Below are 26,356 nucleotides of genomic sequence, written 5' to 3' on the forward strand. Positions count from 1 at the left end.
GAAAGCTTTCTAAGTCACTAAATCGTTATGACCACGAAAAAAATCTGTCTCAGGAATTGAACGTTCCTTGGCCTTAAAAGTAACGTGTTCACTATTAAACAGTCAATCTCTGTTCCTCGACCCCGGTTTGCAATGCTGGAGAAATAATTTTTAGTGTAAAACGCATCATTTCAATTTAGTCATTTGTGTGTTCCCTTTAAGTATGTAGTTTCCAATAAGGGTCTTTGGTATAAATTTGGTTTTTTTCTGAAGTCTCAATATAAACAGTTAAATTTTAATTCATTTGATATGTGAGTATCGATTCCCTTTATTCTCAGATATGCTGAAATGCTACACACTAGTCTTTGGTTTCATAAAGCCAGGTTGCATATAATTTAACAGTTTCCTTTGCCAAAGACGGTAATTAATGAATGTAAAATGCCTGGTTCCGTCGTTCTCATAGATAACATGATTCGATTGGGAGAAACAGATCTATAAACTTTAAAATATCCAGAAAAGGTACCTTTCTTTTTCTGCATCGTTCTAATTTGTATTTAAGTCCCTTAAGTTATCACTTGATTAACCAAAAATTCCCTTTAAAAAAAAAATTTGTGTAGGCCTGAATGAAGCAGCTTAGCAAAACAGTAATACTGACAAGACGTCATCTTATACCATTAGCTAACATGGACATGAAGGCAGTGACCATCTACAGTGTGTGAAATGCCACAAGAAGTCATCAACAAGGTAGGAGAGTTATGTCAGTCCAATTTCTTCAAGAACACTACGTGGGGTTTCAGCTTCCTGTGGAGGGAAAATGTGAGACTCTGGTAAGCAGATCCGGGGAGGCCGGAGAATGTGAAACCGACACGGAAGGATGTGCAAGTTTCAGAGAACAATGCAAGCCGGTTCGGGCACATTCGAATACTGAAAGCAAGCGGTTATTGAGGGTTTTGCGCCCCAAATGTCAGAGACCACAGAAGGAGATTTTCAGCGTGCATTAAATAACTAGTGGTTACCTACCAATGTACTGGGCACCGTTGCTGTCACACAAAAAGCAGGCAAACCCATTGGCAATTTAGGAAATCACTGCTATTAAATTAGCTACAGGAAAGGTAAGTTACCATAGTTTTAAAATCCAAAGCCTCCCCTAAGTAAAAACCAGGGAAAACCCAGAGTTCTCCCAAATCTTCACATAATTTTGTTTTTCATGGTTTTTTTTTTTTCTTTTTTGGTCACATGTATTTATAGAAATGTCTTCCTCTGCGTTTTTACTTAGTTTTTGATTTAACTGTCCCCAGCAGCATAGCTTCAGAAACTCACCTTCCCAGCCCACCCCCGGGCAACCAGTGGCTTCAGTGGAGGCAACATATGAGAAAGAAAACTCTAGGAGCAAAGGCATATTTTTGTCTTATGCCACAACCAATACTCATTTTTAAATGTCAAAGGAAGACAAAACCAAGCAGGCGTATCTAGAAAATTATTAAAAATTTTCCAAAGTGGTTGATTTTGCACATCACAAAACCAGGACCAGGTCAAATTCAGTTATTACTTGCAATAATTTTGTAATTAAAAGGCATACGACAATTTAATGGAGAAAATGCAATTTTTAGTTTCCAATAGTAAATTAACTTACTTTTGCATCCTAATTGTGGTACAGCACAAAACAAGGAGAAGAAAAATATTAAACCATAAATCCATACATTAGATTTAATTATATATAAGCATCACATGGAGAAATAATCTTAAGTAAATTAAACTCTAGCCTGTTTCCTGATTTGGAACACAAGGATCACAGTACTTACCTTCATGCATAGACATTTAAGGGAGAGAAGGCTTAGTGCCTGACTTCTGGAAAGTGCTCAAAAAATGTTAACTGGTAACATAACACAATTGAGACCTACCTACGTGAAGGTATTTAGCATTCAGTACTAAATAAAATATTACAAACCAATGCTGTATGAAGTTCACATGATGATCTTTTAGTAGGTTTATTAATGAAAAATGGGTAAAAATCAGCTTTGGTGAAAAAAAGGGTTTTTATGAAGTATTCTTGACCTCCCCCCAGCCCCCACCCCTCAGCCTAACCGGGCTACATCAAAATACGTATGGGGAATGGGCCAACAAGGTCAACACTGCCACCAGATGTCCACCAAGTACAGAATGGAGGATGTTCTACAGCATGGAGGACTCAGGTTAAAAAAAGGCGGGAGGGGGGGACAGGGGAGGAAAGCAGAGTTGTTGAAGATGAAAAGACTTAATTGAGACATCAACCAGATACAATGGGAGCCTTATTGGGAATCTGGTTCTAGTAAACCGATTACAGAAATGTAATTCCTAGGCAATTAGGAAAAACTGAACCAGAAACAAGATATGAGGAGTTACTGTTAATTTTGGGGAGGTGGTGGTACTTTTGTCTCTTGGTGGTATATACTGCGGTATCGAATGTGAAATGAGGTCCAGGGCTTGCTTTAAAACGCTGAGGCCAAAACGGGGGGGGGGGGGGGTGCAGGCAGATGACACAACAGGCGTTATTACTAGGAGTACTGAGTTGAAGGGTGCTGAAGCTGAGGGGTGTGCACATGAAGGTTCCTTCTAGCATGTCTCAGAGTTTTCATGATCATTTTTAAAGAAAGTCTAATGGAAAAGATGCAACACTCCCAAGAATGTAGACCATGAATCACATATGTCATAAATAAATGAAATGATTGAAAAATAATCATTTGCATTTAACCCTCAAACAACACGGATTTGAACTGTACGGTTCCATTTATATGGAGATTTTTTACCGTGCAGTATGTAAGTGTATTGTCCTTAGGGATTTTCTTAGTATTTTTGCTCCAGCGTACTTTACTGCAGGAATACAGTGCACAGTACGTCCACTGAAGCTGTGTTACTGGAATATTGAGGTTATCAGTGAGGCTTCCAGTCAACAGTAGGCTATGAAGTTTGTGGAGAGTCAAATGTTGTATGTGGGTTTTCAACTGCTTGGGAGGGTCAGTGCTCCTAACCCCCATCCTTGTTCCTAGATAATGTTAAATAGTTCTTAAAAACACCATACGGCCTTTACTGCATTTCTTAAAAGACGCCTACACTGAACTCTACACGGCTAACATTCTTCGCTAAACCATGTAAAAATGTCTCCCCTTCTATTCGCTGGGGCTGGTACGATTTCCCTTCTGTGCTCGCTGCCTGCAGTCCTGTATAGCATTTCAGGAAGAGAACCATGTTACTTATCAAATATGCATTATTTAAAATGTGTCCTTTCTAAAAGGGCTGGCTTAAAGGAATCATTTATACATTTTACTCCTTGAGACTTGTACAAATAGTACATTAGTTTCTTTCACAAATTGTGCCCATAGTATAAAATGTTATTTTCCCATGTTAACATTGAAATTGTGGCTCAAAATTACCTAGAAGAACTTGTAGCTAAAGTAGTCACAGTCCTAGAAACAAAGTAGAATGGTGGTTACCAAGGGCTAAGGGGAAGGGAAATGGAGAGTTGTTTAATGGATACAGTTTCGGTTTCACAGGAGGAAACATTTCTGAAGTCAGATGCACAACACTGTGGATATACTTAACAGTACTGAACTGTATACTTAACAGAACTTGCCAGCTTAACCACTTTAGGTTTTTTTTTTTTACACGATTTAATAAAATTACCTGGAAAAACCAAAATATATATTATTTGTCCAAAGGGATGGAGAAGAAAGAAGTCATTCACATGAGACAAAGTACATGCAATACTTTTATTTTAGACGTGCAAGAAAAGCGATTTCAGAGTCTATGAATGGAAAGCAAGCAGCTGTATACAAATAACAAAGGAGGCAACATCTTGTTGCAGCGCAGCACACGGCATCCAGAGCGCACTGGCAGGGACAATGCGAATTCAGCGTTAAAACCAGAGGAGTAACATCTTGCAGGGTGGGGAGAGGGACAGAGGGAAAAAATGGAAATGAAAGACCAACGTTTCCCAATGCTTTCAGCTACGTTTCGCATTTGACAACCCATCCAGATGCTTCAAATGTAATGCAGGACACAGAGAATGGCAAGCAGTGCTCCGCGCGCCTGCCTGCTCGACATTCTCATAGGTCTTCCTTCAGCGGTAAGCCCGTTGGAGCTGCTTCTGAATTTGTGTAATGATGACTGACTTTTAGGCTTTAAACTCTCTAGCTATCAACAAGGAGTTACTTGGTACTTCTCCTTTTATAATTAAGTTGCATGTTTTATTAAAAGTATACACAATAACGATCAATATTGAAAGTCTTAATATAAAACCACAGTTAACAAATCATTAAGTATTTAAAGGAAGACTTAATATATACTATAAAGCCATAACTAGTAAAGTATTAGTATTCGAGCAGAGTATCAGAATTTTAACTATATAAACCAGGTCGGTATGAACGTTTTGAAAATGTTACTTCCTATCGAAGAGAGATCCTGTCGCAGAGACTTCTGACACAGCTTTCTGATCACTCTTCGAGGGACTGGCCAATACTGGCCAGCACAAATGTGACTGAATCCAGGTGGCATCACGAACTTAAGAACTGGGAATGTTTGACCCTTAAATACTACGTAACAGTACAGATTTTACTTTTTGGAAGTATTTCCAAATACTCTTTTCTGCGATACATTAGAATATGTTGGCTCACATAGGCTGTACCACAGTCCCTAAATAGAACTTCTTTTCTCCCAGAACACGTGAATACCAAGCCCTGCGCTAGGTCACCGCACTGCTCCTGCCATAGCACTTCCACTCTGTTTTCTTTGGTGAACATTTTAACGATGGCTAAAATTTCCTCTTGCGAGACTTTAATCATAGATGGTTCGTAAATGAGGACATGTATGTATGTAAGATGAAATACTACGCAAAACATTCATAGGTCATATCTCAAGAAATCAAACGAGTTTGTGAGCAGGAATAAACTACATCAAGATCACATATAGAACGAAAATAAAACAAAAAGAAAAGCGAGTCAGGAAAAACAATTACAATTGTAAAGGTATTGGTTCTGAAATGCTCTATTATACAAGATAGTCACCAAGCTGAGGACATTTTCTTTCATAAGTATATCAGCTCTCTATTTCCTCTGTGAAATTCTGCATACACGACGAGCAGTCATTTAGTACACAGGGACATTAAAATATTCATGACGTGGCTACAAAAGAAATGCATATATTCTTACACAGTATACAAACTGACAGACACAATCAGATTCCTAGAATGTTTAGTGCACAGTAAAGAAAATGGAAACGTAAAGTTTTGTTTTTGTTCTTTGGTTTATGGCTGAACATTTAACTTATAAACAGTGCTTAGGAGTTCCAGTTCCTCTTAAAGTAACTCTATATAATGATAAACTCTCTATAACAACCTATATCTGACAAAATCCAAAAGCACTGTTACTAACAGGCTGAAAAAATTTTCAGTGTAAAATCGTCCGGTCAGTACTGAGTGAACTGAAAATTCAATTAGAATGCTACCAGTCTTCAAGTATGTCAGGATTTTATTACACGAAGGAAAGGAAGTTAATCCCTTAATGAAAATCTTTACATCCTTAGGTGACCATAAACTCTTCTACAGATCCTAAAAGAAAATCTTTGCCAAGAAAAAGTGGAAAAGGAGTCACCTATTTGGTATTTTAAGTAGCAATGGAGGTGTTTAATGGTTCACTTAGCTTAACTTCGGAAGACTACACCTTTGAGACTAAGGATATTACTACTTTTTAAAATAATCCTCAAGATAGATTTTAAAGAACTCTCCAAAAAAGATTTGTTAAATGCCTATGCCTACAAATGTATGTGAATAGAGGTTTCTCATATCAAGAAGGTAACCTGAGGTGAGGTTTTAAACTGACCCGAGAGTGTCCAGAGATGGATTTCTGGGGACTCGAAGAAATCCCTGAAACTAGAGGCAAAATTACAGATTTTCCTGAGAAGAGGACCCGTGGCTCTTCGGACTCTCAAAGGGATTATACCCCTGCCAAAAGGCTTGTGACTCAAAGTTTAAAACTGCTCATTTGAGGGCTTGTAAAATATCCTCATTTTAATATTAAAGTTGGCATTCTGAAATGTTAGGCTACAAAGTCGTGTAAACTGTTCAAATATGTAACCAATCCTTTATACAATAACCATTAAATACAAAAGTATCTGAGGATTAAATTTAATCCTCAGATAATTCTTGAGACAGTTTTAAAAGAGTTTTGCTTTTTCCCCCACTCAGAATACAGTGGCATAAGCCAGCAAGGTAAAATAATACCAGTAATGAACCCGAAATGCTTCATTTTCTTAAAGAAGCTCTCATTTTCATAGGGGAATTCTATTTATCTATTTCTGTACCAATGACACTAGTGCTTCACAGTATTTAAAAATACTTTTTTGCCAACGAACCTCTAAACCTATTTCAATATTCTCTGTAAAAAAATAAATTCTAAGTCCCAATAATGGATCATTATCGGAGTAAAATTCCCTATGAAAATAATCAGTTAAAGAAAGTACTGGGACTATCCCTTGGGATTTAATGTAATTAGACTTTTCAGGTGATGCTAAAATATAAATAACAAACTTGACAAAATTGTAAGTACAAACTGAATTCATAGATCCTGCTACATTTGATGCATGTCAGTACTCCAGCACGTATTCTAGTACGCTTTCTTACACCCAATGAAACTCCTGCTGTGATACATATTCTCTGTTTTCTGGAGAGAGAACAAGAAAAGTTTAAGTCTGTCAACCTTCCACCTACATACCAGTTCTTTGAGACTCTATAAAATTATAGCTTTTCATCTTTTATGTTTTCTCTCTTAATTTTATATACACATGGGAGAACCAACCAGGGAGAGCTTATGCCCACTGCAAGAAAAGAGAAAGGTAGGTAGTTTCCCCAAAGAGGGCTGAGCACACCACTGTTCCTCCCCGGAAGAGACTTACGAGGAAAGGCAACAAACAATTCTTAAACAAGACTGTGTGGCATTTCTGACAGACCTTTTACTACATTAGTGAAGGAAAGGAGAGATAAGATAAACTTCTTTATAGCCAACGATCCATATTATTATACTTAAGCAAGAAATGAGAATCCATCAATTATGAGGAATATTCTTTATAGGGAGAAAAGCCTCTTCATTGGAAAAGCTTCCTTTTAGAGGAAAAACCCTAAAATGCACAAAAATAATGTATTCTTTTACCACTTTTAAGTTGCTGTAACATGTTTTCAGTAATTTCTCAGTTTAGATGGAGTCTGAAAAGAGTTGTGCTAAAAATGCCTTAATGACCACCTAACCTTGAAGGTTGATTTTAAGCTAAATGATACAGGTATGCCTGTATTAACCAAGTTATTTCTTCTCTTATATACAAAGAAAATATTATAGTTGATTGGCTATAACTCCAGTATTCTGGGCCCTCACACCACCAGGATATCTTCTGAGTCATGGAATAATTAATTAAGAACTGGGGAGGTGGAGCGTCAAGTCTGTCACAACACACGAGGGGTCCTGGGCAGAGGCAGAACTACTCTCTCGTTCCACTACCCAGCAAGCTGAGTTCGTCAATACACTAAAACATCAGTGATTATCGATTATATGGGAATAAAGGCCAGAAGGAAAACAGGAAAAAAAAAAAAAAAAACCACCTGAACCACGTATGTTCAACTTTCCTCCGCACCGAAAGAACTTTTTTCTCAGTCCCCTACAAAAGGAACCAGAAGTAGTAGGAAGTGCAGGTTAACACAGCAGAGGAATTAAGTTATACCTGCTCTTAACACCGTCTGCATTCTTAAGACAAACCCTATTAAGCTTAAAAATCCCCAGATATTCACCATATTAGGCTGATGCCTCAAAAGTAAAAGAGTCTGGGAAACTATAAAGAAACCGGAAGCCGGCACTTCTCTGAAGGCTGACGTCCTGTTGAGATCGGTGCTTAAGTCAACTACTGATACTGGGCCCCAAACTGAAAACCTAGTCTCCTGTTTTTCTCTTTCTAGCACACACCGTGTTCAAAGAGCAAACGATTTACATTTAATGGAAAAGGAATTCGGTGTAATTTGAAGTTACTGCTCTACTCGTTTTTCTTGTGAAGGGGATTCACTTTTTCCTTTCACTAGAAGCAGCATCCCCTTCCTTCACGTTCTAGAATACAGTGGTCCTTTTTATTGCCCCTCACTGAATTCTGCGGCAAAGTCCCTACTCTCGACCCTGGAACACTATTCCTTATGCTTAAAGACCAAAGGGCCGGAGAATGTCTTAATTCGCTAAGATCTGTGTTCAGCAATGAATACAGAGAACTGAAAGCCCTTCTGAGGTCCCTTTTAGATGACACAGATGATGGTGTCAGTCTTATTCCACCAGCAACCGTGAGGCACTAGTAAAGTCAAATAATTTTTTTATTTTAACATTACCTTAGCATTGAGTAGCAAGAGCAATATGGTTGTTCCAGATGGTGTCTAAAATGGCCAAGAACACACAAGTGCTTCACTTTATATGCTGAAGCTTTTCTTTTTAGCAAATTCTACTCTAATTTTACCTAATGGAACAACACAATGTGTGCTCTTCCACTCACAGAGTTTCATTTTGTCACTAAAAAAATTTACAAATTAAAATTTTATACTTCTAATACAGGTTTGTTTTACACTTTTAGAAAACATTTTCAGAGGTAATGCTGCTAAGTTAATGTCCCACTCCTGATCTTTTCTCACTCTATACACCTTGAATATCTTTCCATATCATTGCATAGAAATCAATCTCACTTCTTCTACAGACGGGTAACAGTTTCATGTATGGCCATACTATAATTTTCTTAACCTATCTCCCACTGATTAACATTTGGGTAAGTTCCAGTGGCTTAATATTATACTGAATTTTAGTGCATTTGTATATTTCTATTGGATATAATTCCTTGAAATTTAACTGATGGGTCAAAAGTGTACAAATTTATTTGTTAACAGGTATCACCCAACTAATCCTCCAAAATGGAATACAAGTTTAAGTGCTCACAAGCAGCAGACAAGAGGGTCACTCATCCTTGCCAATTCAAGAACCAACCAAAAAAAGTTCTCATTCATATTTTCATTTACATTCCCTTATGTAAAAGGGCCATTTCTTTTTTCTTTCATCTGTGAATTGTTTATTTATATCTGCTGCTGTCTTTTTCTATTGTGTGGTTGATCTGTATCACATATCTGAAGTTTCTTTAAAATGATGGGAATAACTAAACTGCATCTTGTAAACCCTACTCTAAAACCTATTAGTTATCAAATACTAAGAACAAGTTACTTTCTCTGGCAGTTCGCTGTACTTTTTAAATTAAAAAAGATTAATTAGTAACTCTAACTTTAGACTGTAAAGAAATAGTTTTAAGCATATTTTAGGGAAACCATATTGTATCTGCCTAGGTCTTCTATTTGGATCATAATGTGAAATGCTTTAAATTTGATCAGGGTTACAGATTTCTTTTTATCACTGAATTTCAAATATTGAAACTCTAGATCTGTACTAAGTAAATTCTTTAAGGCTAATAAGGTACATGTAAAATACATGTAAATACATGTAAAATAATAAAAGTCTATATATGCAAATTCTGGTCATTTAAACTAGTTCCCCTGTAAAAAAAAAAAATTACCAAGTCCCTACGGTGGATGGGGAAATGAGCAGAAAATTAAAAGAAGTATTCTGATTGCCTACAGGGTATACTCAGTTCTGTTTCCAGGTAAAAACCCAATTACCTTAACAGACATTAACTGATTTGGGGTTGAGGAAATGGAATCATATAGTGACATCCCACAAGCTCTGCTGTGGGTTAGGTGCTGAAGTCAGCCACAGATTATCACCCCAGGCACTGGTTAGCAAGTAAAGGTGATTCTGGTGACTCACAGTGGTGATTTTTATCGCCATTACATGTTCTTATTAAGCCCCATTGTCCTTTTACAGTTCTTTGGGTCTCCCCCCCCCCCCTTCTACTTTTGGTTCATTTCAGCCAGTCATTTGTACTCTGGACTATATATTATATTATATTGAAAAGATGTAACAGTCTATAGATGTAAATGGAATCTTTATACATCCTATCGTGTTAAATTAAACCAGGGTTTTGCAACCACGGCACTACTGAGACTTGAAGCTGGATGATTCCTTGTCCTAGGAGAGCTGTCCGGGGCACTGCTGGACGTTTAGCAGCACCCTAGGTCTTCACCTACCGGACGCCAGTACCACCCCACTGCCGGTCGTGACAATCACAAAAATATGTCCTGGCACTGTTCAGTGTTCCGTGAGGAGGCATGACTGCCCCACTCCCCACCCCGGCTGAGAACCACTGAGTTAATCTAATTGTCTCCGGTGGATGGACAGGTAAAATTACATTCTAGTGTGCTTGCCTGTGTTTGTTAATTTCTCTGTAACAGGAACTTTTATTTTTAAAAAAGGCAACAGAGGAAACAATAAAAGAAAATTTTAAGGAATGTGTCAGTAGGGGAAGAAAAGAACTCAAACCCTGAAATTTTGAGAAAGTACTTTTTAAAGAAAAAAACAAATCACCACCAACAACTAGGAGTAGACTCTTGGCAGGTCCTAGGGTGCACGCAATCATTTTAGATCAGGATCAGGATTGAAAAAAAGGACAGAATAGAAAATGTGAGACGGCAAAACGAAATAAAGTATTATTTAATAAAATATTTTTCAGTTTATGTGCATGTAACTATTATGACATAAAAGTGTATTTTACTACTGTGGGTTCTTGTCAAGTATCTTTGAAAACCAGATTTACGGCTACTGATGTTTAAGTTACTCCAACTTTTCATTATTACAAATAGCCCAGAGGAGCAAGAATAGGCTCAAAATGAGTTAGAATGAAACAAGGGGAGGGAGGAGCCTCAAAATTCTGAAAAGCAAAGAGCTCAAAAAAAAACATAGAGCAAAATGATTACAAGCTGAAAACCAGTGACCAAGGACATTGGCCAAATTTCTTATAACACGTTAAAACAAGCAAGATTTGTTCTGCCTTCTGTTTTTTCTGTATCTGCCCTTTTAAAATACGCTGGCATAAGAGTATATAGCCTTGTTAGGGGGCACCTGGGTGGCTCAGTGGGTTAAGCCGCTGCCTTCAGCTCAGGTCATGATCTCAGGGTTCTGGGATCGAATCCCACATCGGGCTCTCTGCTAATGGGGAGCCTGCTTCCCTCTCTCTCTCTCTCTGCCTGCCTCTCTGTCTACTTGTGATCTCTCTCTGTCAAATCAATAAATAAAATCTTAAAAAAAAAAAAAAGAGTATATAGCCTTGTTAACTTTTAGCCTAATTTAAAAGAAAAAGGTTTAGGCTTAAAGGTTTTAACAAACAGTGGAAATTATGAGTTTGTCTAATTAGACCAAAACCTAGGAGGATTTATATCAAAATACTCTTTGCTGTTAAATGCTGTTAAATGATTGTATGTATTTGAACACACCTAGCTGTTATAAAACAATGTACAATATTCTTGAGTTTGATTAGCATACCCAAATATTCTTAATTAGCAAGATTTTAATTAAAAATCCCAAAACTTCATACTAAAAGGCATGTTATTAAATACTCTAAGTACTTATCCACTTAAAATAATTTTAAGTTACAGAAGTCATTTTTAATAAAAATCACTTTTTCTAAGATTCTTACCTTTCCATTTCTACGCAGTCCAAAAGATTTATTCTTACTTCCACAAAGATGGTGCATAGTACTAAGATCTATCATGCAGCCCCAGCACTAAAACACATCAATTCTAGCGGCACTAATTCTCCATAGAGCACCACTTTCTCGCCGAGGCAGATTAACAACGGCAAATCCAAGAGAATCTATTCATAAAGGGGGTCATCTCGAAGTGGAAGCCCATTGGGGAGTGTGATGCTCGCTTTTGGTACCTCACAGACTACGTTAGTGAGAAACGATACCAACAGCAAACAAAGCTCAAAAGGAAAACCCCCACAAATTTCAAAATGATGCTGTTAGTATAAAAAAGAAAGGCTGACACATCTCAAAGCGCCGATCAACACCGTCATGCAGCTACCGCCGAGGTTAAAGCCCAACGCCCGATGTTTTAACTATTCGATCTTCACAGATCAGGCAAGGACTTGAAATCATCTCACGTGCAACAGTCTTTGCATAACACCCCATCTTATCCATGCCACAAAAACGGTAAATTTGGTAGTTACCAATAAATAAGTTGGGGGTCAAAGGGACTAAAGCCTTAGACTGCTCTTTATCATAAGATATCCTCAGACAAACCTCCCCATTCTTCATTCTGGCTCTATAAAATTAAGGAGCAGAGAAAAACTGGTAAGTGCCTGACTTTACAAAGAAAATGCACTCTGTATTTCCTTGGTCATTAGATCTAGGTTTATAAATCAACTGTACCACTCCCCCAAGTCCTCCCCCTCAGAAAACTAGCTTAAAATAGGCACTTAATTGGTGGTGTTGGGGAAATGTTCCAAGTATTGCAAAGAATGTCAATTTCGTAATCTCAGCATGTTGCACTTTAGTAATTTAGCAATCAAGTTAAGTACCAGTGGCATGTTAAGAAAACCTGTGCTAAATTCCAACAAACATTAAAAATTGGATAATGGACTAATTTTTCTGGGCTTTATCCCCAAATTTAATTATGTATCACAGACCCAAATACCAAAAATACAGAATTCAGAATTCACTCTAGAAATGTCAAAACTGAACCACTGTTTACCACGTAGCTAAGTAAAATTAAAAAAGGTATCTTTATTATTTAATCACTATGTCCGAGGTTTTAGCAATTATTATTCAAATACACACTTATGTTCTCATTACTCACTATAATATGCTAATGGAAGATCTACTTTCTCCCGACTGTGCCGTTTGCCTGTAACATGAAGGACTGAAATTTTAAAGAAATTTTTCTGAAGAAAATAAACATTCTTAAGGATAGAAATGTGTATGTCACAAATTTTAAAAGGGCTAAAATCAAAATAATTTTGTGATTTCCATGCATTAAGCCAACAGGTATTTTCATTATAAATTCAAAGTCATCCATGGTGTTTAGAAATAATTCAAGTAAAAGAGCTGATACCAAATAGAAAAATCACAACACAAAGAAAACTAGATTAAAATAAATTAATTAGGAATTCTATAAATTTAAGGCCACATTTAGCTAAGTGCCTTTGCAGCTATATTTACAATTTTGGAAGCAAAATCACATTCATGACATAGGCTAAGTGAATGCTATATACCAAATTATAATACCAAAAAAGCTACTATAAATCCAGTTTCGATAAATCCAACAAGAAATGACTTTAAAAATGTATTATTTGTATCTATATATCCAATTTGAAAATACTGACTATTGATAGTTTAGACAGTGAACATTTTCAGTGTAAGAGGTAAAAAATGGCATGTCTTAGGAAGTCTACTCTGTTCCGTAACAGAAAAACCTCCAGAATGATGAATCTCTTCATTACTGGAAAACACGGAAGCTGGTACTAGAAACAGGTTTAAAGTACACATTTCAAGACAATACGCAAATAGGGCGGGGGGAGACATGGATACTGCTCAGTGGTCAAGATTTCACATAGCTCCGAAGGCCAGCGGAGCGTGTTTGGAACGCTGGGACCATTCCCCGGAAGCTCACTGCGTGAGCCTCTGCTTGTTCGTTTGTTAAAAGGTGCTCGGGACCCTGCGCAGGACACCCTGAGGATTAGCCCAGGGTGCTTCCCATCTAAGTGCTCAATAAGCGCCGGCTGGCACCCTGTTCTCTTCTGTTGTCCCGGTTATCCAGACCTGTTCTCGTTACTGACTATATAGAATAAGCTGAAAGAAAACCTACTTTGTCAACTGTCTGTTCTGTTGGCCTGTAAAATGAAGGCCTGCCTAAACTGACCACAAGAAGTTTATGTAACTTGGGTAGAAGGGAAACTTGAAAGAAATTTAGCAGTTTTTTTCTCCTCTTATTCCACCACCTGTTTTATGAACACATTTAAATAGTCTCCCAAAGATGCAAACATGTATCATGTATCAACATATAAATGAATCTACTTTAGGAAACAAGCAGCTTGTCATCCCTGCGTGTGTGACAGTATGCTGGCAAATAACCTGAATGAGTAACAGGTTAACCTGAACGGAATCACCTGAAGCCTTACTGCCCCAAAGAGATTCAGCTTGGCGTCATAAAGGCCTTAGTCGCCATGTATGATAATCCCCTCGGAATTCAGAACGGACCCGTGGTGTTTTCTGCCTCAAGACCCGAATGGCTAAATTAAGAGAAATGGTTCACTCAGGCCGCTGAAGAGAAGATGTCTTAATGTACTATCACTTTGGTTCATGTACCAAACAGTGTTAAGGTAGCCACAGATGAGAACCAGGCCAAAGCTCTCCTCTAAAGATAAGAAACCATATTTAACAGTAGTCAACTTTTTTTTTTTTTAAACTAGGGTGAGACAGGAAAAGAAAAATCTTTTTTTTTTTTTTAAGATTTTATTTATTTATTTGACAGACAGAGATCACGAGTAGGCGGAGAGGCAGGCAGAGAGAGAGGATGAAGCAGGTTCCCCGCTGAGCAGAGAGCCTGATGTGGGGCTCGATCCCAGGACCCCAGGATCATGACCTGAGCCGAAGGCAGAGGCTTAACCCACAGAGCCACCCAGGCGGCCCAGGAAAAGAAAAATCTTAACATGGACCACAGACATCCTAAGCTTCTCTCCACTCCTCCTTTCTCTTTAAGATACAAAAATACTACTTCAAAAAGGGAGATGGTACTTACTATTAAGATACTTCAATAGGGGAGGGGCACCTGGGTGGCTCAGAGGGTTAAGCATCTACCTTTGGCCCAGGTCATGATCTCAGGGTCCTGGGATTGAGCCCTGTATTGGGCGCCCCGCTCAGTGGGAAGCCTGCTTCCCCCTCTCTCCCTGCCTGCCTCTGCCTAATTGTGATCTCTCTCTCTCTCTCAGGTTAATAAATAAAATCTTAAAAAAAGAAAAATAAAGTTTATTTTAAAAAAAGATACTTCAATAGGGGAGATACACACATATACAAATATGGACTTGGAATGACATTTTTATCCCAAATACAAGCTATAAAGTAAACTTAGTATATCGGTCATATTTTGAAGTCTTTAGCAATTAGTAAGTACAATTTAAAAAACCATCCAGACACAGGAAAGATCAGTGCCCTAAACACTGGTCTCCAGGAAAAACTATATTAAAATTAAAAGGTGAACTTCAAGAACTTTAGAAATGTTTTAAGACAGATGTAATTAATCAGGAAATGAAGAAGAACCAGGATCTGACAGAGCAAATTACAGTTCCATAATAATGAAACATAAAAGTGAACAAGAAAAGAGACAAATATAAAAAATTCCCAGTTCCTGATTCTGGTTTGACGTTATTTTTAGAAAAGTCTGATTGGTAAATAGCAAAATAAGGAGGTCCTAACTTCAAAACCCATTTTACAATAGGAGAATATGAGCCTGAGGTCACAGTATCAGATGTTAAAAAATAAAAAATCTCCCCAGTGACATATCTGCAGTCAATTAAATAGAGAACTGTGGCAAACTACGCACATGGGAAAGGGGCTGTGCTCATTTCACTACTGCCAGTGGCTAGCGTCAGGCCTGCCAAAAAAGGTTCTGCTTTTGCAGGCACCTTAACCACTGTTTGGTTAACTCAAGATCAAGACAGGTACAGCGTATTGTCTCACATTTAATATATGTATGTTCTGATGACGTCACCCCCACTTGGAGCAATCCTCACAACTGATCCGGGCAGTGACTCCTGCAGAGCCGTCATCCAAGGCCTGCCCTCCCACTGAGGCCCACAGTTAAGAAAGAGACATTTACTCTTTTTAGTTCACATTTCTGTTACAACAGAAATGCTAAAAAAATTGGATTTAAAGCCTCCTTTAAGACTAACAAAGAGAATTAACTTGATGAAAACACACTACATTTTTTTAAATTGACTAGCTCCTCCTTGTGCTACGGACTTTCTATTTAATTAAAACCACAATGACCGCTAAAGCATAATTCAACTCAGTATCTGAATTAAGGTATTCTTAAGTATTTTGAAAAAGGTGGCCTTATCTATGAAATTTTAAACTTCAGAAATTGAAAGTTCAGAAATAGCAAATATACAATGAACTCGGGACAACTGTGGAAACTGGAAATGGAAGGGGCTTATCAACAGTTCTTGTGCTATCAAGGCAAAGTAAGAATACAGTCATTTGACAGAACAGGGTTTGTTATTTAAAGAGAGCAAAGAGGGGTGCCTGGGTGGCCCAGTTGGTTAAGCATCCGACTCTTGGGTTTTCGGCTCAGGCCACAATCTCAGGGTCATGAGACTGAGCCCTGAGCTGGGTCCCCCACTCAGTGCCGAGTCCATTTAAGAGATTCTTGCTCTCCCCTTCTTCCTCTGCCCCTTCCCCCACTTGTGCTCGCGCACTCTCTCTTTCTCTCAGATAAACAGATAAATAAAATCTTTAAAGAGAGCAAAGAAAAGGCCAAATACTTTTTAGTTGGTTTTGCTAACACAGAACTGGAGAGTTTTACAAAGGGTAATTTTAACACTATCATTGGCTTGGCTACATTTGCACTTAATGGACATGAGGTGAAAATATGAACCAATCTGGGATGAAAATGACACAGTCTCACAGTCGGCTGGTGACCCATCCACACTATGCGCAAAGGAGTTACCTGCAGTAATTGAGAACAATGGATGGAGAGTTCTCAAATTACTGTTGGACAAATCTTTTCCCTTCTTAGTCTGTCCTCTAAACGTTTAGACCCTAGCGTTTGGGGCTCCAAAAATGGGCCATCGACATGACAGACCATCTCTAAAGCAAACAACCGTCCACAGATAACTAAGTTGATGTGACTGACACATACTGCAATCAATGTACTGCTCATGGACACTACATGCCAAGCATGCTTCAGAGTAATTTCCGAAACTTGAAGAATGAGGGAACATAACTGAGACTTCCCTAGCAACAGCAAAACATGCTAATGTGTAGTAAAGAGAACTCCAATTAGCTTACCTCCTGCAGTAGATCAGCCTGCTCAATTGCTTTAAGGACATTTTTCTTGGATGTTTCCTGAACTTCCCCTCCCAAAAGAAACTCATCCAAAATAAAATAAGCCTTCTCAAAATTAAAGATGATATCAAGTTCACACACCTGAGAAGCAAGGAAAACAATGTTAAAATTGAAGAAAGCAAAAGATACTTACCCACCATCAAGTAGTGAATAAAAAGGTGATCAGTGAATCGATCTTAATTCTTTCTAAAAATGGCAATCTTGCCAATAATTAAGTATCACTGATTTAGTCAGTTTAATTTTCAAATCTCAAGTACTTGGAAACACAAGGCCTACAAACTAAATAAGACCTGATTCTGGAAGTTCTCAACATGGGCAACTGAGTAATTCTCTACTCATGAACAATGATCTTTTTAAATACATACTTCCTGTATAATGTGATTATAACTGCTTACCAAATCTAAATTCTATACTAAGCACTTCCAGAACATTAATCTTTGCAGTTGAACTCCTTTCTGTTTCACTATTTTAAACCTCATTCTCACAACCATCATTAAATGAGCAGGGCTGTGGGGTCAAGCATTGCAGCAGTTAACTGATTGGGCCGGCTGGCAAAAGAGAGTCAGCCCTTCCCCACCTCTGCAGTTACTTTCAAACAGAATTCCGAAGACAATCAAACAATAAACTTGTTACAGAGAAGATTTTTAAAAAATACTATGGCATTCAATTTCCTAAAACAAAATACTACTCACACTGCCGAAGTACTTGTCAAGTAATTCCACGTAACGATGAATTATTTCCAGGGTAATTAGCTCATTGTCCTGATCCTCGATAGCACAGCAAAAATACAGACTAGCATATCTGTAACAAAGCAAATGTGGAAGAAATTTTACCCTATAACCTAAATATGTTCTCATATCCTATTGTGAAAGATCCCATACTTACACAATTTACTTCCCCTTTCACAACAGTATAGATTTTTCTCCTGCACTACAAAAGGAATGAATGCATGTAGAGAAAGTTTGAAAAGTACAGGCAAGCAAAAAACCAAAAAACAATCACTCAATCATACCATCTAGAAATGCAGAAAGGCGAACTCGTTTTGCTCTTCTTCTTTAGGCTGCCTTCTATGAATATCTAAAACATAGCTGGACCCAGTTATGAAATACAATGAATGAAATGGTCCTAAATTGTATGAAATATAATCTTATGTTTACCTAATTAAAACAAAATGCGCTGTGTGATTAATTCAAACGTCAAGTAAACAGGGAAGACGATAAACTCTCCGACTGAAGGACTTATTGAAGATATTGTCAATGTGAAGGCAATGACTGAAACGTTTTGTTGAAGCGTTAATATACACAACAGAGAAGAACACAAGTCCTATGTACAGCTTGAGGAGATCTCAAAGTGAACCCACCCCGTGTACCAGTACCCTGATCAAGAAACAAATTACGGAACTCCTAAATCCCCTCTCCTAGCCCCTCTAGGTCACAATCTGCCACCCCCAAGGGTAACTACTATCTTGACTCCCAACGGCATAGAATTGTTTTTAAAGGTTTCTAGGACTGTGGAATAAACTCCAAGAAAAGAACAGTTCTAAGTTATTACAGAAGTCAGAGAAAGAGAACATGGGAAACTGAGACCTGTTCTCAAATTTTCCAAGTTGTACCTGTTAAATGAAAGTTTATGTTATTTACCCCTTGAATATTAACATTGGAAAACTCATATTCTCTTCCAAATTAGGATTCTAGCACATGAGGCTACATTATACTTGACCCAAAAAAGCCAAACTTAACATACAATCCTGAGGCATAACAAACAATGACCAAGTCTTTTGAGGAGGATTAAAAGAGCATTTTACAAATGGTTTAAGTGTATTACAGGCTTTTGGAAAAAAACACAAGCAGAAAACCCAAGACATTCTAAACAAGTCTCAGTTTCGATTGTGATTTTCGCCGAGGAGTATCTCAGTGAATTTTAGAAAACACAATGAGCAATTACTGCTCATAGCATTAATGGAAAATCACACGTACATATAAACTCGGTTTTGGAATTCAATGAATTCCTACTCTTCAATAGGAGAGTAACTGGTATTTACAGAATGCTCTATTCATATTATCAACTTGACCAAATAAAGATCAATTATTTGATCTTTCCAACAGCAAGCACCATCATTCTTGACTGGCGGGGAAGGGGGGGAAAAAAAAAAACAAAAACGAGGCCCGAGTCCAGGTCTGCCACGTGGTCATTCTGGGACCATTCAGGTCATGATCCCAGAGCCAGAAGCCTGCTTCTCCCTCTCCCTCTGCTGCTCCCCATGCTTGTTCTCTCTCTCAAATAAATAAGATATTAAAAAAACCCTGCAATACCAAATAAATAAATAAACGAATGAATGAATAAATAAATAAATAAATACAAAAGTCCTGCAATACTACCTTAATGCTTGCTTTCACTCAGAATGGAAAAAGAGCCATCAGTTAGACAAATTCTTTGTTGTAGGTGATTATCTAGTTATCAGGGTTATAATGCCCCTCTCTACAGAAAGCTTACAGAAGAAAGAAACAGAATAGTTAACAGGTTAACATTCACGGAGTCCTCACTCTGAGTGAGACACTAAATGTTAGCTAAGGCTTCTGCATATTTTGCCATTTTAATCCTCACAACAACTCTTCAAGAAAGATACTGTTATTAACTTGCATTTATAGGAGACCCAAGCTTAACTGACTAACCTCCCCAGGAATAGTAATTTGACTCCAAAGCCCCTGTTAAGGGTTTATATTAAAAACTATAGCCAGGAACTGTATTAAATAAAGTAATCCTGCACCTGGCAAAAATTAAAACTGATAAGCAATATTTAAGAATTTAAGAGCTTTGAAGATGGAGAGAAAAACTGTTATACTGATTTAGTAAAAGATTACCAAGAGAACCTGAAGTATACTCCCTATTTTTAGAAGCAAATGCTTTTTAAAAATTCAATTATGAGCTCATTTTGTTCTCTTACTACCTATTTGTAAGTCTAAACCTGAAGTAAAATTAATAATAGACTAGTAAGAAGAAAGGTATGTTTGGTTATTTTTAGCAGAATGGATTAAGGCTTACTCTAATTACTGGCACTCAGAGACCATCTGAAAGTGCCTATTCTTACATTCAAAACACATGACTTCTCCACAGTCAGCTAAGTGTCAGCTGACTTCGTGAATGTAACTAAACTATTCTCAATACCCACTGGTATGTCATTAAAAATTCTTTTGTTAGTCAAGAAAATACAGTACTGTGGCAAAGCCTTAAACTAGTAAGATATATGTATGTTTAAATTCACTGTATAACTCAATCTAGTGCCTCTTCCATAACATGCTGCATAAAATAGGAATCAAAAAAGCATAGTGTTAGGTCCTTCAGGGATTTTCAAGAGCATTTATTTCAGAGATGAGGAGACACACACACAATGACTTGTTCAAAGTCGCAAAACTAGCTAAGGGTGCAAGCCAAACAGAACTCAAGTCCCCAGATTTTCAGTCTGTTTTTTTAGCTATATTCTCCCTATGGACCCCTACCCCCCTTCCCAAGACGGGGAGCTATGCGAAATGCTCAGCAAGAAGAATGCGGCCGAGACAAGTGGAAGGCAGGCAGGCCTGAAGACCACTTGCTGACTGAACAGCAACAGTGCTGGTTCAGAATTTCTCAGAAGTGAGAATCCTTTTGCTTAAAAGGTCTTCTCTTCCCCTGGACTAGGGGGAAAAAAAATCACTCGTTTATGACAACAAAGAATATGTTCTTAAATACGATAAATGAGGTTTTCAGTATGAAATGGGGGCAGAGGCATAGAAAAACTGATTAAAAATTCTAAGTTCTATATGTGAATCTTATCTCAATAAAGCTGTTTTCTTTAAGTACACCTTTTACTTACAGGAGCTCCATAAAAGTATCAGACTCAGGTGAGAGTACCCTTTACAGCCTTTATTTAAAAGTGGTGGGCCGGCGCGGGCGGGCTAAGTGCTGCGTGCGGAACACCAGCCCGTGCTTGCCTTCCTCCGGTCGGAACAGGCCGTTGCCTTCAGCGGCAGGAAACTCGATTCCTGGGATTGATTCCCTTGCTGGTATTTTCCTCCTCCACACGGGGGACTCCTTCCCCTATCTAGAAATAAGCTGAAGTCTCTCACACCTTTTTAAAAACTCTGTCCCTCACTCCTGTTGTCCATGGGCGGTTACCACCTCTTCGCATCTGACGAAGCTCCCGAAATAGTCTACATTTGCTGTTTAAAGGCCTCCACCTCTTCACACTTTGCCCCATTTCTTCGAGAGTTTCTACTATTTCACTGAAAATGTTCCTCCGACAAATGGCATTTTTGGAACTCTCACCGTAAAACCTAATAGATTCTTTCTTCACTTTTATTGTTTTTGCAACATTTGGCCCTGGTGACTTAATTTTCAAAACTCACTCCCACTTCCTGACATTACTGACCCTATACTTAGTCTCTCCCCCTTTGCTTGCCCCCTTGAATGTTGGTGGTTTACCACTTTATGCCTAATTTCCGCCCTGACTTCCAAGCCCACTCGGAGAAAACCAAGCATCTCAAAGTCAGCATGTCTGCTACCTCACATTTACCATCAGCTGAAACAGAAGTGTGGAATCCCTGCCCTCCTGGCTTCTGGCAAAAAAACCCCCAAAAAACAAAAACAAAAAACCTTACCTTGTAGGAACAGCTCATTCCACCTGCTGAGCCCATAGCAGAGGTCTTCCTTCAGGGCCTCATTATAATGCAGTTTCCTAAGAGATCTCTCAGGTGCCAGCCTCAGCAGCCCCCCCACTCATTCTCCAATTACAAGGATCCTTTCAAAAAGGCATTATCTGCTCTTTTCTCAACCCTGTTTTAAAACCTTTGCCTCCACACTTCAGAACTGAGTTCTAGCCCCCTTGTCAGTCACTAACTGGAATATGACCTTGGACAAGTCACTTCTCCCAAATTCTTCCTTTCATAAAATTGAAATTTAATCATCAGTAGTGGTTTTAGGGGCGCCTGGATGGCTCAGTCATTAAGCGTCTGCCTTTCACCTCAGGTCATGATCCCAGAGTTCTGGGATCCAGCCCCGCATCAGGCTCCCTGCTCGGCAGGAAGCCTGTTTCTCCCTCTCCCACTCCCACTAGTGTTCCCTCTCTCGCTGTGTCTCTGTCACATGAATAAAATAAAATGATTAAAATCTTTAAAAACAACAACAAAAGAACCAGTAGTGGTTTTAAAGGTCATGAACCATCTCTGATGCAGAGGGCACAAGCCAAGTGAGCAGAGGTATGAGACCCCGGTTCTGTTTCCATGAGAGCACCTCCACTTCCACTTGATTCATCGAAGGTTCTAACCTCTGGGCAAAAAGCTTTTTATTTTTTTTTAAAGATTTTTATTTATTTATTTGACAGAAATCACAAGTAGGCAGAGAGAGAGATTGGAGGAAGCAGGCTCCCCGCCGAGCAGAGATTTAGGGCTCAATCCCAGGACCCTGGGATCATGACCTGAGCCGAAGGCAGAGGCTTTAACCCACTGAGCCACCCAGGCGCCCTGCAAAAAGCTTTTTAAAAACAATCACCTGACTACATTATTCCAAGACTTCTCCCAGCTCTAAAAAGCTATGAGTTTTCTCAACAAGTACTAAACCAAAATCACTCAAAGATGACTAAATTTATTCTATTGCAAAGAGTTCTATGGTATTTAAAACATTCTCTATGTCCTATAATCTCCCATCACCTCCTCTGCCATCTACCCACCCCCCACATACACTCAAAACCCATCCACACCTAGAATAAAGGAACAGAGATTAAAAACCCAGACTTCTCTTCCACCCCCTCCCCTTGCAGCCCTTACTGTTAGTTCCCTGAACTTCCCCTATAGAAGACAATTTTTTATATGCAGAGACACTCTTCTTAAATACAGTAAATTATTTGTAAGGGAGGGAAAATGGAGAAGAAACAAAGTAATTAATTTCTTTTAACTCCTGATTAGCCCAATCTTGAGAAATGTTATTTTAGGGTATTAAAAGACTTTTAGATATTAATAAAGATGTACATTTTTTAAAAATTTAGTGTCCAAAGCCAATGTGTGAGTCATTTTTCAACATCAAAAATTTAAAAATCTATTCTTCACAAAATTATCTATCAGATCTAATTATACCTCCATGACAGCAACAAGTGTACTTCAAATTAATAAATGCTACTAACAAAGAAATCTTATATAGAGTTTCAAAACCTCTATATGACTAAATGATCTATGCATCCAAGGTGTTCAAAAGTGAGATTCTAGAAGTCAGAAAAAAGGCATATCAATTATCAGTCATTACTGTATAGATTTTTAAGCAAGGTTTGTCAAAATTCAGAGAATTACACCATTTAAAATATGACCCCATTTTCACCTGCAAAGAAATTCATTTAATTTTTCTAAAAAGATGATTAAGTAGAAATAATCATTTATGCCTTTAATTACATAATTAGTTTTAAATCGACTTTTCTGATTTTATTTTTTTGACTGGACAATCAATCAAAACACCAGTTATTTAAAAGACACAAAGCTTTAACTTAAACCTTTTTCATCTAAATCATTATTAATCATTACTTGTAAATGTCATCTCTCAAAAGTCTGCCATTGCCACATTATAAATGACTGAACATTTAATCCAATTTTGCCTTTCTGATAAATGAAAATTATACCTTTTGTAAACAATCTTCAGATCTCGCCACTCAAGAAAGCTGCACATTTTAGGTTTCCGTGCTAAAACGGTTTGAACAAGTTCTCTTGTAATCTTTTTCTTCTCTTTGTCTGATAGTGGGACATACCATTTCTGCAGTCGAAGCTTTCCCTGACGACTAAAGAGCAACATAAACTGCATCTGTTAAGATAAATAGAGCCAAGATTACATGCAACACTTTGATTCCGTAAAGATTAAGATGACATGGTTCCTAGAGAAGCTTAGGGGGCAGGGCCTTTAACTGACAAATGATTAGCAGCCATCAGTATTTCTACTCCAGTTAAAATAGCAGGAAAATGCTTGTAGAAAGATCTTCCCACCAGGGGCAAATCTCCCCACCCCACCCCGTTCCATGTAAGTTCGGAGAGTAGTGCGTGGCAAAAAATAATAATCATAATTAAAAAAATAAAAAACAGGTAAAAAGCTGAAGTGAAATTTTTGAGGAAAAAGAAAGATAACTCTTGCAATTTACGACAACTACTGTCTACCTGTGCTGTACATGTCACACTCTCTGTATGCTTCAAAAGAGAACTGTTGACATCAACTGGTTTAGATACATCTGAAAGAAACAGCAGATCTACAACTATTTCGCATCCTGAGGCTGTTCCAGTCCCCGGCTGAATTACTTGTATTCAGACTGCTATCACTCAGAATGCCCTCTTCAGTTTATGCTCACACATTTTAAGCAAAACAAAACATCTAAAATATTCAACAAAAAAACCCATAAATGCGCATTTTGCTTAATAAAAGCCTGACTTTTAAGTGTCTCTTCTCATCTTTGCTTTCTGAAAATTCCAACATAAATATACACACAATAGAGAAGTGGGTTAATGTAACAATATGAAAGAGAATCCTTTAAAAAGCCAAAATTTAGAGACACACATGCAGAGACATTAGGCAAAATACCTCATTTAAAACAATTTTTAAAACAAGCATCTACAGATGGAGTGGATGCTGAATTCTACTGTATCTTAAACTATTTTGTATACGTGTATTTGGAACCTCAAATCTGTTGATTAGTTTACATGTTTCATTTTAAAGGAAAGCTTCCTGTAATCCAACTGTTCTTCCCAACTGCAAACATTAAGCATTGTTTCTACAAAAGTAATTTAAAGGTAGAATTCAGACAGGTTCCCCCCCCCTCCTAACTGTTGTTAAGTTCCTTCAACGGTGTTACTACAAGTAAGACTGCAGCCCGATTCTTAATATGCACCACACCACCTTAAATCTGAATATGGGGTGGGGGGATAATCTACACGGCCAATTTAGAATAAAAATGGGCTCCAGATTTCGCTAAGAAATTACTGTCGCTTTTTGTATTAATCCAAACGGGCATCGACAAGGTATTTAGAAATTTAAGATGTGGCGATTTAACTTTATTAAAGTTAAAATTGGCTTATTACGCCTCACTTAAAACCTTCACTGGCACAAAATAAGCGAACGATATTTTTGATGTCAAAGTGCCTCCCATACAAGTCCTGGTAAGACAGCGGCATTCGGAGGGGAACAGCAACTAAAGCATCAACTGGACGTTTAATGCAAACCCGTTACCAGAACTTTGAGAATAACAGACCCCCTATTCCAGGACCCCGACGACCTGGAGGAGTGGCGGTTTGCTTTCTAAAAGAGTATGAGCTCTCGGCTGTCTCTATCCCCTCCCTACCACTTTATAGAATAAATAATTCACTCTTTAAAATAAATTATGTGCTAACATGGGACGATACCCGGTTGCGAGGCACAAGTATTCCTTTCCTCTGGTTAAAAACTAACGCTTTGATTTTGCCGCAAATCACAGGGCACTCAATTCCTCGAGATTGGTTATTAAAAACAATAGGCTCAGCTGCGGAGCCGGCTCAGGGCCAGCGTTCCTCGGTCCGGCCGTCTCCGACGCCTCCCCGCCGCCCCATGGGGCCGCAGTCCATCACTGACCGAGCCCGGGCGAGGTGACAGGCTAGGCGCGGGGCAGACAATGGCATTCGCCGCCACGCAGGGGGCGCCAAGGGTCCTCCGCCGCCACCGCCCCCAGTCGCGGGCCCCTCCCGAAAATGCCCCGCAAAACTTGAGGTGATTCCCAAACCACAGGTGCCGCGGGGCCCCCCGCATTCCCGGGGCGCGGTGCGGAGTGGAGAACGGCGCCGACGCGGAGAGAAGTGAGTTGCGGGGCGCGGCGAGCCCCTGGCTGGCCGGGACGGCCAGGCGCGGGGTGGGGTCGTCGGGGCGCCCGCGGGGCGGCGGAGGGCGCGCCCAAACCGCCCTCCCGGCTCCCTGTCCCCGACGCCCCCGCTCGCCCCCCGGGACTTACGGCGGCCGCGGGCCGCGGGCGCGGCTGAGCTCGGCCGGCGGTGGCGGCGGCGGCGGCGGCGGCGACGGTGGCGGCGGTGGAGGCGGCGGCTGAGGGGAAGCCCCTGTCGCCAGGCTGAGGAAGAGAAGCCGTGTTGCTGTGGGGAGGGGACCCAGTTAGCGGAGGGAAGGCTTAGGCGGCGAGGGGAGGGCGAGCCGGCAGACCCCGCCCCGTGGGCCGGACGAAGGAGGAGCCGGGGCTGCGGCGACAGGAGGGGCGGGCTGGGCGACGCGCGGGAAGCAGCTCGGCCTTCGCCAACGGCACGGGAGGCAGCGCCGGAGACCGCACAATCTAAGAAAGCCGATTGGCCGC

At 39.2% G+C, this 26,356-nt stretch overlaps 1 protein-coding gene across 7 annotated transcripts; it reads right to left on the minus strand.

Moving 5' to 3' along the window:
• AP1S2 (adaptor related protein complex 1 subunit sigma 2) lies at positions 1–26,071 on the minus strand. 7 transcript variants are annotated; one of them, XR_004380678.1, is made up of 7 exons: positions 26,006–26,047; positions 23,666–23,844; positions 17,721–17,829; positions 16,972–17,109; positions 12,135–12,229; positions 1,613–1,621; positions 1–780 (listed from the first exon to the last, which is right to left on the minus strand). XR_004380678.1 is itself a non-coding variant. In XM_032840864.1 (6 exons), the coding sequence occupies exons 2-6, from the start codon at positions 23,842–23,844 to the stop codon at positions 733–735; spliced, it is 483 nt and encodes a 160-aa protein (XP_032696755.1). In that variant the 5' UTR covers positions 26,006–26,071; the 3' UTR covers positions 1–732. The 7 variants fall into 7 exon arrangements, 4 of the variants coding, with proteins under 4 accessions (XP_032696755.1, XP_032696753.1, XP_032696754.1 ...); XR_004380677.1 differs by lacking the exon at positions 1,613–1,621; XM_032840864.1 differs by lacking the exon at positions 12,135–12,229 and having other exon boundaries at positions 26,006–26,071.
• Positions 26,072–26,356: the final 285 nt, after the last annotated feature.

The sequence above is a fragment of the Lontra canadensis genome, unplaced genomic scaffold (assembly GCF_010015895.1).
Source record: "Lontra canadensis isolate GAN:19392208 unplaced genomic scaffold, GSC_riverotter_1.0 scaffold116, whole genome shotgun sequence".
Taxonomy (NCBI): Eukaryota; Metazoa; Chordata; class Mammalia; order Carnivora; family Mustelidae; genus Lontra; species Lontra canadensis.